The sequence below is a fragment of the Crocodylus siamensis genome, chromosome 15, assembly GCF_052110815.1.
Source record: "Crocodylus siamensis isolate JL-2025a chromosome 15, ASM5211081v1, whole genome shotgun sequence".
Lineage (NCBI taxonomy): Eukaryota > Metazoa > Chordata > Crocodylia > Crocodylidae > Crocodylus > Crocodylus siamensis.
The window spans coordinates 11,507,610-11,520,325 of NC_143409.1; the positions used below are offsets into that span (position 1 = coordinate 11,507,610).

General features: G+C 45.9%; 1 protein-coding gene across 1 annotated transcript in view; it reads right to left on the reverse strand.

Moving 5' to 3' along the window:
- CHD2 (chromodomain helicase DNA binding protein 2) overlaps positions 1-12,716 on the reverse strand; it is a 75,413-nt gene that overhangs the window by 38,444 nt on the left and 24,253 nt on the right. Inside the window, 8 exon segments of the mRNA XM_090029591.1 lie at positions 1,787-1,962; positions 2,093-2,137; positions 3,702-3,802; positions 5,696-5,921; positions 6,836-6,969; positions 7,784-7,933; positions 8,449-8,571; positions 9,857-9,918. Coding sequence (XP_089885717.1) covers positions 1,787-1,962; positions 2,093-2,137; positions 3,702-3,802; positions 5,696-5,921; positions 6,836-6,969; positions 7,784-7,933; positions 8,449-8,571; positions 9,857-9,918 — 1,017 coding nt within the window.

Here is a 12,716-nt window from a genome sequence, read left to right on the forward strand (position 1 = left end):
ATGCCTGCTGGTCCCCCCTGACTAGTTTGTAACAGGCCACTAGATCCCCCCTCAGCCTTCTCTTTTGGAGACTGAACAGGTTCAGGTCCCGTAGCCTCTCCTCATAGGGCCTGCCCTGCTGCCCCCTGACCATGTGAGTGGCTTCCTCTGGACCCTCTCCATGCTGTCCACATCCCTCCTGAAGTGCGGTGCCCAGAACTGGACGCAGGACTCCAGCTGCGGCCTGACCAGTGCTGCATAGAGGGGGAGTATCACCTCCTTGGACCTGCTCGAGATGCATCTGTGGATGCATGACAAGGTGTGGCTGCCCTTCCTGACTGCCTCCCCACACTGCCGGCCCATGTTTATCTTGGAGTCAATGACTCCAAGATCCTTTTCGGCCTCTGTGCTGACAAGAGGGGAGTTCCCCAACCTGTAGGTATGCTGCCGGTTGTTCCTCCCCAGGTGCATCACTTCGCACTTGCCTGTGTTGAATCCCATCCTATTCTCATCCGCCCACCCTTGTAACCTGTCTAGGTCCAATTGTAGCCTATTGCTTCCTTCTAGCGTGCCCACATCCCCCCACATCTTAGTGTCATCAGCAAATTTGAACAGGGTGCTTTTTACCCCCTCGTCCAAGTCGCTGATGAAGATGGTGAACAGTGCGGGCCCGAGGACCGAGCCCTGGGGGACCCCCCTGCCCACGTCCTTCCAGGTTGAGAAGGACCCCCATCCACCACCAAATCCCAATCTCCCCTTTTCCTTGGGCATGTTGTCACATTTCTAAAACACCTTTTTCTTTGTGAATTATGAAGCACGTTACAAGCATTAATGAAGTTTCATATTCCACCCCACCCGCACCCCGTGGGCTACGTAAGTGTCACTGTTCCAATTTATAGATACTACTACTACTGCTACTGCGACAGACAGTACAAGAACAACAAGCAATCATTCAAAAGTATTTCTAGACACTGACATGGCACTAAGCAGGGATCTTTTCTTCCCACAGAGAAACATGGCAGTTACATGCCATGCTCCATTTCAAATTAAGAGAAGATGCAGCAGGTAAAACATATTTTCTGAGGGAGTCAGGATGAGAAATCTATTACGCTCACCTCCCACCAAAACAGAGCTCAGTTATTTCAGATTTCAGTTATAAACACCAGTTAACTCCTGCCAGGTCCTGAAGATGCAATCTATGCTGGCATGGTCCTGGCAAACTAAAGAGACATCACATAAAGCCCCAAAGAAGGAGGGAGACGATTTTTTGTATTGCTGAGCATAACGACACTCAGTTCTGACTAGTTCACTAAACAGAGCTGTCTAAAACACGATACCCTGGTGTGGCAAATGTGCTCCAGCTCAAAACTACAGTACCTCATGTACAGATGCAGGGCAATACAGGATAGGGCCTTACAAACATAATCTCTGCCACGCAATGCATGTAGTAAAACAAAAGACATCCTCTGATAACAATCACTAGTGGCAGACGATAAACTTAAGGAGAGGAGCTGCCATTGGACTTAGTGCTAACTCCGCCCCATCTGCTTACATAGTACAATGAAACAGCTCCCGGAAAAAAGTCCCAGGTCCTGTTTTGCAGGGTAAGTGACCTGTCTTGAAAATCACGATACGGCACTAAAAACAATGCAGCAAACCCCTGAACAAAGGAACTAACCTGCAGGAGGGGGAAGGGGGACTGGGACCATCTTGCTTTTCTGCTCCAAACTCCCCCGAATGCCCCAAGAAAACCGGAAGAGACCTAGATCCAGCACTTAGCAAGCAGACAGCAGGGAAGGAAGCGCACCTTGCAATCCCGTGTGGGAATGTTTTTGGAGTTGTTGCGATTGTTGAAGCTGTCGATGCAGTGTTGGAATTTCTTGCTGATCAGAGCCTCGTCTTCCCAGCTGCATTCTGCGTAGGGCAGCCCCATCCACTTGCACAGGTACTCGGGATCGTTAGAGGATGTTTTCCGACTGTGAGCTACAGCACAGAAACAAAACACCGTGAGCAAGAGGAGACCAAGGCAATGATGCTGTCAACCACTGCCACTGCAAGACAGGACATGAATGACAGCCCAGCATGGCAAAAAGGGAATTAAAGACCACTTTACCTGGGAATTCAGAATGTCCCGCTGCAGACTTGTTGGTCTTCATAGCTATGTTTACAGAAGCAATAAAAGAAGGGCTTTAGTGTCTGAACAGCCAGAAGAAAGGGCAAACAAGATATTCTGGAGCTCCCATAGTTATACTAACAGTTTTTTAATCTCTTCAATGTATTCAAAGATTGTTAAAACACAACACTCAGTTCTTCGTGTCTAGTTTCCAAAGGCACTGGGCAGCCCCCACTAAATCGGCGTTACATTACTAACTTACTCAATACCTGACCGAGCCACAATTTGTCACTAAGCACAAAAACCTAAGTTCCAACCTGACAAGCCACTCTTATTAACAACATGTCAGACCACGTGGTCCTTCCAACGCTGTGCCTCACTCACTTTCTACATATAGATCTCCAACACCTTTATGAACAATAATACTCAGGAAATAGGGACTAACAATTACATTTTACAGTTCGGGTCACTGAGCCACAGAAAACCCAGCTCTCCTGTGCATTAATCCTGAGATTCCTGTCTCCCATAGGATGGATGGCAGAGAGGTTCGTTCTTACAAAATCGAATCCCCGCCCCCAATAAATTGAATTCTGAAGTCTTGCTCTTCATCCTCTAGGAATACTTACTAGGGGTGCACCAACAAAGATTTTGGGGGGGGCGATACAGATAGCCGATATTTAAGGAGGCATATCGGCTGATATCGATCCTATTTCCCATACAGCTGCCTCCAGCTGGTAGGTCCGGGGTGATGGAAGAGGAAGGGGGAGGGAAGGGGTTGGGGGCAGGATCAAAACCACCCCCGTGGTGAGGGAGGGGGCAAAGGCAGGGACAGGTACTGCCCAGGGGGGGGGGGGGGGCCACGTGAGCCACAGCCGGGGTGGGGAGGGCAGCTCATGCCATTGCTTGCTCCCCGGGTGGGCACGGAGGGGCATGTGCCCCTGGATCTGTGCAGGGTGGGGCTGCACGGGACTCTTCTTGGTGGGGGCTGGTCTTGGAGCAGGTGCCAGTGGTGCTGAAAGGATGCTGCATCCACCCCAAATGTTGACGCAGCTCAGCTCCCAGCACTGCTGCTGCTCCAGTTCAATGCCCCACCTCCACCCACACGCTGGGGAGAGCCAGACTGGCAGGTGGCAGCGCTGGGAGCATAGTGGGGGCAAAATTTGGGGTGGATGCAGGATTCTCCCAGTGCCGCCACTGCCTGCTCCAAGCGCCCCTAGAGCCCTAGGCTGCAGCCTATCTTGCCCTGATCCGGGGACACATGCCCCCCCACCCCCCAGGGGTGCAAGCAGCAGTGGGAGCTGCCTCTCCACCCAGCGCCTGCCCCCTCCCCCTCCCTCATCGCAGGGGGCATTGATCTGCATCCCCCTCCACACCCCTTCCCTCCCCCTTCTCCTTCTACCACAACAGACTGACCAGCAGGAGGCAACTCTCCACGCTGCTGGCTGTGCTCCTGGACGCCTGAGTGCTGCACTGCAGCTGCACGCAGCATGAGCGTTTATATCGGCCTCATTGGGCCAATATCCAATACAACACATTTTCTTTATATCGGTACCGATCCAATATCAGACCGATGTATCGGTGCATCTCTAATATTTACTATTCCACTTACCAATCACTCTCTCCACTATTTGATACTGTTTATTCAGCTCTGCAGCCAGTTCCTGTTGGCAGTTGTAGTATTCCACATCTTCGGGGGACACCTTAGCTAGCCTGGGTAGAAAAGACATGTGTAACAACTCTCCTGCTCGCTTCCTACATAGCACTCATCAAGGCCATGCGCTGAAAGTCTACCCAACCCAGGCAGTTTCATGAGTTAGTTAAGTAACTCCTAGAACAGTGATTCTCAGCTAGGGTGACATAGCATCCTGGGGTCCCTTGGGAGCCTTTCAAGGGTGCTGTCAAGGGGTGCCATGCAATATTAGTACTGTTAATTGTGAAAACATGATTCACAAGATCAATCCAGAGATTTCAAACAGGAATCCACAAAGGTTAAAAAAAATGTGGTCCTCTTGTGGGCTGAGTTCTTCGTAACAGAAGAACTACTCTAATTTTCTTCTGGAGTCAAAACACCTGTGAAAACTAAAAATTTGCATTTTCCAAGGGATGCCTAGAGTCTGAAAAGGTTGAGAACTGTCCTAGAATCACTGTCAGTCACTTATCTGATACACCTGATACACCTCTTAACGTTTTTATAGGAACACGTTATTGACAGCCAAACCCCACCAATGGCAAAACACTGGGGAACTTAACAGTTTTCCCTTATACTTTTGCAAGCTGCTCCTCTACAAAGCCAAAATTACATGAAAAGCAGCTTTACACAAAAAGTAATACTCTGTGTGTCTGTCTCAGGACATTTAGGGAAGGTATTGTCAACGGGACCCTAGCTTCCATAGAGACATGGAAAAGTTTTCTACCAGAACCTCTGTTATTGGAGGAGACTGGTTTTCATAGATTTTCATAGATTTCATAGACATTAGGGCTGGAAGGGACCTCGGGAGATCATTGAGTCCAGCCCCCTGCCCAAAAGGGCAGGAAGTCAGCTGGGGTCATAGGATCCCAGCAAGATAAGCATCCAATTTACTCTTGAAGGTGTTCAATGTAGGTGCTTGAACCACCTCCGATGGCAGACTGTTCCAGACCTTGGGGGCTTGGACAGTAAAGAAATTCTTCCTTATGTCCAGCCTGAAATGGTCTTGCAGGAGTTTGTGACCATTTGACCTCGTCATCCCTTGGGGCGCTCTGGTGAACAAACGTTCCCCCAGATCCTGGTGGTCACCCCTGATAAACTTGTAGGTGGCCATCAGATCACCCCTGAACCTGCGCTTTTCCAGGCTAAAGAGCCCCATGGCTCTCAGCCTGTCGTTGTAAGGTCTGTTTTCCTGGCCTCTGATCATGCGCGTGGCTCTCCTCTGGACTGTCTCAAGCTTCTCCACATCCTTTTTGAATTGTGGAGCCCAAAACTGGACGCAGTACTCCAGCTGCGGCCTCACCAAGGCCGAGTACAAGGGGAGAATGACGTCCCGGGATTTGCTCGAGAAGCATCTATGGATGCAAGCCAGCGTTTTGGTCGCTTTACTAGCCGCAGCATCGCATTGCAGGCTCATGTTCATCTTGTGGTCAATGATGACCCCCACGTCTCTTTCTTCTGTAGTGCTATCCAACGTAGCACTGCCGAGCCTAATATTCAAAAGCATCGAATATTCAAATATTCAAAAGCATCCGATGGGACCTAGATGCCCAAACAGCTTATCAAGTCACTTGGGTCCAAAGGAGACAACGTCCTATGGAAAGTCAATGGAATTAACGCTTAAGTCATCACTGAAAATAGGATTTATATCCCTAGTTCACTTAGATACTTTAGCAAGACTATACTGCTGGGATCATCTGGCACACACGTTCCTACCAGAAACTGCACCTTACATTACTCTGTAAAGAGAGATCTGTTTCCACTAGACAGCATCCAAAGAAAAAAGTTCTCCAAGGCCTACCCTTGAACAGAAAAACCCAGGGGAAGTGACCCTTCACTTTGGCAGAGCTCAGGTATTGCCTGGCGTGAAATAACCTCCCGTGTCTGCCACCCCATTTGTCTCCAGGGAAACATACCACTGTTTGATTTCCTCCTCTTTCTTCTTGAAGTTCTCTAGCTTTTTCAGACCCTTCACCTTCTGCTGCTGGAGGGACTCTTCACTTTCCCACGTGCTGTGGATGTAAGACCAGCCCTTCCATTTGATCAAGTACTGAACTTCTCTTTCATCCTTTTCAGGGTCAAAGTCAGCACTCGGGTCACCATTGGCTTCCGTAGCATACACGGTGGTGGATGCACCAGTGGCTGGAAGAAAATTCGGCTGCAGTTGATACATTTGTTAGCCAAGTGCTCAAAGTGAGCTGTACCGGGGAAGGGACCAGTTCCTAACTAGTGCATCTTTGCAGGAACATGAATAATATCCTACAGCAGTGATTTTCAAATGTCCTAAAATGACAAGAAAGTTTCAAATCACTTCTGCTGCTGCGCAGCTCCTACCCCTATCCTGTGAGCTGACAGGCCTGGGCAACCCAGCCTGACAATGATGGAGTACTGCCTCCTAGCCCAATATGTTATTAGCCCCAGTCTCTCTGTAGAAACCCCGATGACCTGTCATGAACGCAGGGGTTCTGTGGAACACAGTTCGGAAACCACTGTCCCACAGCATCTCTGAACCTACCATAACCACATTAAAGTCTCTCCTTATACCAGAATCCCCCTCAAACCCTACTGTCACAAGTGTTTTGTTCCTTCACCTTTTAAAGCTCTCCTAAAACGTTCTAGTGCTGTTCAATCATGCAAAAGCTTTGGAGGCAGGGCTCCAGCTGGTGTAAAGTATTCCTGTTCCAGCAATGGACTTAAAGCAACTTATACCAGCTGAGCGGATTTCTTTAGAAAACAGGCAGCAGAAGGAAGCACCTGCTTCATTCCTGCCTCCCGTATTTTTCTGCAGGTTTCTAACACATGCACAGGAAACTGTCAGGCAGCACAGGGAACATTTAGGTGTTGTAAGGAACAGACTGTATGAAAGGTACTGCTGCAAACAAAAACGTTCAACATAAAATGAAAATGGAAATGAGAGAGGAAAGAGGTTATGGAATTTAAACATCCTCTGCCCTCCGGAAAAAGTAAACATGCAGCAGCATTACACCTGCCCACAAGACTCAGAGAGCAAATGTGAGCAAACTCATAACCCAACACGGCACCCTGAAGTAACACACCTCCTTTCTTTCCAATCCTGACATCCAAGACTTTCTCAATGGTCTCGCTGTTGTCCTGCTGTTCGTCCGCTCCTTCCCCAGTCATCTCAATCAGGTCATCCGAATCAGTCTCAAAATCATCATCTTCTTTGTAACTGTACAAGACCAAGCTCAAATGAGAAAATGTCCTTAACTTTCTTAAACTACAGCCAAACACATGTGGCAGGGGAAGGGATTGAACAGACCCCTCCAGCATTTATGCTAGGATTTGATGTTGAGTGCAATGCCTAAGTTTCTCAGAGTCCCCATTCAGCCTGGCTGAAATTTTACTCTGCCTCTTAAGAGACAGAGATAGATATATTGCATCAGAGCGGCAGTTCACCTAGTCCTGTACCCTTGCCTCTCACGAGGGCCAGAAGGGGGTACAATAAAACCAGCAACAGAGAGTTATGCAAAAAGCTGCCTACAGAGTTTCTTCCTATCCTTCATTAACGAAAGGTTAATTTCCGCTCAGAACCATGAGCCTCACAGAGTGCCAAGTGCCTGGAAAGGGACCCGCAAGATGCTGGGGACCCTGTTTCAACCTTTGTGAGCTTCTAGCCGTGGGCAAATATTCTGCAGGTTGATACCCTGCAGGTCTGATACGTTTCCATCCAAAAGTTTGCATTATCGTAGCACCCTTCCTCTGACCTCAGAGCAGACCAGAAACATTAATGAAGCTTCCCAACACCTCACTGAGATAGACCAGTAAGCAATATAATGGACATCATGAGCTACAGAGGCTAAATATCAGAGGCCCTGATCCTGTGGGAAGGGTTGTGTGAGAATCAGTGGGTGCACATGCAACACAGCGAGTCACCCATACCAGTTAGCTGGGGACCTTGCTGTGACTCATGCTGTCAACCAGCTGGTGGCCCAAATCCCAAGTCCCTGCTCTGCTCACAACGTGCCTCAGCAGCTCAGCTGTACCTGACATTTTTGGCTGCTCGGCGGCGAGTTTGCCTTTTTGGAGTCTCGTCATCATCATCATCATCGTCATCTTCCGATGAGTCTTGTTTCTTTCTCCTCTTCCCACGCTGGGGTTTGTGGGGCTTTTTAACACCGGTTTTGGCCACTGCTCTAAAATGATTATGAATAGGAAGATGTAATACAGTACGTTTTAGGCAGGGAGCCTATTTCAACAGGGCTGCCCAACCCTCAGGATGTGCCTATCTCAATATCCTCCATTTCCCCTTCAACTCCATGGAGATCAACGGATTACACACAGCTGTGTTAAACTGGTGTAACGGAAAGCAGAATCAGGTCCCCAGCACCACAACTGAGAACAATATTAAACCTCTGCATGGGCCTGCAGAGATTTCCCCCTCCACCCCAGTGCAGGACTGGTCCCTTCAGCATACTTTTCAGTCACTTCTAAATTACTCAAGGGATGAGGTTTCCAACCTCTTCCCATGGGAGGCTGCTCCACAGCTTCAGCTCCATGTTAACTGGCTCCACCTGCACATACAGGCTCCCAGCAGCAGTTCCCTACAGAAGGTCATTAACCAGGTATCTCTGGAGCAGTGAAGTTAGAGACATCCCATATCAAAGATCCCATATCAAAGGGAAAACGAGTGAACCCTATCCCTTCTCACCTTCTTGGGGCAGGTCTTCTAGCTTTAACTTTCTTCGGCTCTGGTTCACTTTCTGCACTGGTGCCTTGCCCCCCTCCATCTTCATCCTCCTCTTCCCCAGAAACCTCCCTTTTCCATTTATTTCTATGGTCAAAAACATAAATCAGAAGGGACACTTGCACTTCAACAACATCAGCTGACTACACAGAAATTCAGGTCAGCTGGATCACGGGTTCATGCCCGTGGACTGGAGCTAGACAAGAAAGAAAGTTCAGCACCAGCACTGCCAGATTCATCACTCGAGGGAAAACACCTGGATCTCACACTATCATCCCCTACTTCCACCACGCACCTAGACACTATAATTACATATTTTCTGAGGTCAGAAAAATGCCGAAAATGCATAGCTGTGACATGCTTAACAGAGCTGCATTTCTAATGATTTGATATGTAGGGACTTTCATTCCTTTTATTTTTCATTTCCGCTCAGGCATTCTGAGCTTATCTGGGAAACCTGCAGGGGAAGTTTCTGAAAACATTGCTTTCATATTTCTAAAAAGTATGGGCTTCAGCTTGGTGAGTGTGGTCTGTATTATGTAAGATCTCATATAGTCTAGGTTCTCTCCTAACCTTATTGCGTCTTATGTTATATACAATCTCATTTGAACTGCAAGTAGGTAATCAAAAAAAAAATTAAAGAAAAGCAACTAAATTTTGTGGCATGTCAGTGTTTCAAAGTGTTCACTAGTATGGAAGCCCCTCTTGTTGACAGCAGGCTTATTAGCACATACTGCAAGAATACAGCCATATTACACAAATCCAGAGGAATATAGGTGAGTCTACTGGGATTAAAATTTTGTAAAGGGTCTTTCCTTTTTTTTTTTTTTGAGAGAGAGAAAAAATCATAAAAATCTCATGTATCTAGAGACAAATTCATGATTTTTTGCCATGAACAAGAACATTTGCTTAGGATTGCAAAAGTCAGCTTTCTTTATTGCGTTGAAAACTTGAAAATCAACAGCACCAGACAAAAGAGGTGAAAGACCAGATGAGGAAAACTAAGCTAACTAACTAACTAAGAAAACTAATGCAATTTCCCCATCAGTTATGTGAAAAAGAAAAAAAAAAAAAAGGTAAATGAAGGATGTAAATTGCTAAAAGGAACAGACTGCTTTGCATGGTCTAAGTCTTGCTTCTCGTGCTTGTCTAACTCTATCCTAACCATGCAGTTCATCCAAGAAAAGATCTCTCTCACCAAAATCCTTGCTGTTTCAGGGTTAATCATCCAACGCATTATTAATAAGCAGAATTACTTCATAATATTTTGATCTCTCTCAGCTGTGTCCCTCAAATATAACTGACTGCCCATTTTCTACAAAGACGTCAAATAAAACCAAACCAACTCCAAACCCGCTCCACCAAAACTTACGTTTTTTTCATTTGCTTCTGGCCTCTTCTTTTGGGGCTCTCATTTTCAGATTCGCTACTTGCCTTCAATTAAAAAGAGAGATCAGATTGTAGACTTTATTCCGCACAGTTTCCTTTCGGAAGCAACTGAAACACACAGACTGCCTAAGCTAGAAAGCAGCTCAAAAGCAGCCCATGAACTCTCTCTTGTGATACTAAAATTAAAATGGGATGCAACTGTGTGACCACGTTACTAAAAGGTGGCAGCTACCAGCACCACTCAGTGGCCTGAAGACTAAAAATGTAACTGTTTTCTAAATGCAAGGGATTATAAAGGCAACTCAGAAGAAAGGACAAAAAGCCTTGGTAGAACATGGATCTTGGACTCATTGAGCCCAGACAAGCAACAGGCTACACATCCCACCTACCTCTCAGCATCAGTCTCTAAGCACAAAAAACACCTGATGGCAGCAGCAAGATGCACATTATATACTGTCTCCTAAAGGTTCAACTCAAGAGAAATCTGAGCTACTGCCTCCAGGTCCGAGGCTGCAGATGTACCATGGAGACAAGATGATAAGCTAGGATGCATTTATTAACAACTTCTACATTTTTAACATTAAGGATCATTCCTTGAATGCGAAGATGATATTTGTGCTCTTTGATCAAAGCCAAAACTCAGTACTTTTCAGGGGATAGTGTATGACTAAGGCTCAGCTATTTTCTTAGGCCACTGCCTGATGAGGCAGTGATGAAGAATGCATGCCAGCCACTGTGACTATCCCGAGTCTTGAGATATCTGGACCTAGATCCTGAAATCAAGCCACTTCATTAGAAATGTTCCTGCCCATCATGGTCATGGAGAAAAACCCAAGCATGCCCTAAAAGACGCAAAAACTAGAGGTTCAAAGACGACACTTATTTTTAAAATCACATGATTTTGAAGCCAATTTAATAGGTTTGAGGGTCCTGATTCGTGATCTTTGAACACTTAAGGACAACAAAAATCAAAACTAGTTATGTTCATCAATAAAAAAACTCAGGCTTTTTTCTTTACGTATAAATTAAGCTCAGAATGACAGATGGAAACATTTTAGGAATGTTAGGAATGTAAAAATTATACAGTTAAAATAAAATAAAATAAAAACCCAACTTTTCATCATCCAGTTCCCAAAGAAGACCTGGAGGTCTTAACAAAGCAAAGGAAACTTTGCTAGAATCACGTTTCTTTTCCCCTCAGTAAAAATAATTAATAAGATGAGCAAACAAAAAGGATACTCTGCTGCTTTCCCTCCTCTTAATCCTCATGAAATTAAATCACTCCTTGCAATTAGTTCTTAGTTAGAGATGGATTCTCTAAAAACTGCCATATTTTTTTTAACATCAGGTTCATTAACTTGGAGGTGCTGAGACAATTAAAAACTCAATTGAGCCATATGCCTAACCTCATTTTTTTTAAAAACTGAGCAGTCCTATAAAGAAGCTATCCAAAATAGAAGATTCTGATATGAGACAAATCACCTTTCTTTTTGGTTTCGACACCCTCATACAAACACAAAGCATTAACACCAGCATAGGAAAAAACACAGTCCAATGTGGCCCAGATCGTGCCATAATGACAGAAACAGCCACGTCAGATTTGCTCTGTGCAACTTGCTCGTTTGCATTTCTCCTTCCAAAACCACTTTTTGCTACAACACTGGGACATACTGCTACTGGCAATGGCTTTGGCAATTCACTAAGAGTATATCCTTTCACTCTATGCTGATACTTGGATTTGCACTGTCTGCACATCCAACCCATCGTACAACAGCTGTACCATGAGCAATGAAAGACTGAGGTGTCAAATGCAGTAATTTTTAAACACTCCTGGGAAGGAACACCTAAGAAAACTGTTCTCTAAAGCAGTGGAGTCTAACCTTTTAGGCAGACATGCCACAAATTAATCCCCATGTCTTCCCCAAGTGCCACTCCAATCCGCTTCTGGATTTGCTGCTGTTTTCTGCTCCCCACACTATCTGCTGTGCACAAGACACAGAGGCTTCCCACACCACTTGTGGCATTCATACTGTAGGTTGGCCACCCCGATCTAAAACAATGTTGGCCTCTGCCATCTGATGTTGGGAAAGACATGAGATAGCGTTCATATTTCCTGTATACTCAATTTGACAAGCTACTTCTTGCACCAAAACTTGCGGTGTGTTTCAGGCAATGCAAATACCACCTAGACTGGAAGCTGTAAGACGCTCAAGTGCTCCAGAGAAACCTGAACACCCCAACTCCATGGAAACTGGAGGTGCTCGATGCATGATCCATCCCTATCCTATGACACGGAGAAGAGCAAACAAAGCTCACAACTGAGTGGCATTAATATAACAACTTTTTTAAATGGCACAGGCCAGGATGTTCACTAAGGAGACAATCCCATGGACACTGGGAACATACCCCTTTTACCTGTTTTTTCTTACAACTTTTATGTCCTTTCTCTGCCTTCGTTGTCATTTATTTCCTTTCTTCCTTGCTTAAGTGGAGGGTTATGTTAAGCTGATCTGAAGCACTGAACACCATCCTAGCCACAGACTAGGTTGGCAGAAAGACAAACACCCCTTGCTGTGTTTTGTGCCCATTTTGCTCATGACAATCTAACACGGTATGAATTGTATTTTGCAACAGATCTGTATTTCTGAACCAGCATACGGTGTTATCTGCAATAAACATAAAATTGGTCCCCTCCCTTACCCCCCGCTATCTAACAAGACAAGGGCTGGCTGATAATGCCGAGCTGCATCACACTAACTACATCTTCTAATTTCAGGCCTCTCGTCATTCACTGAATAAATGAGCCCATCTCTATGATTTCTAGTATTTGAACAAGTATAATA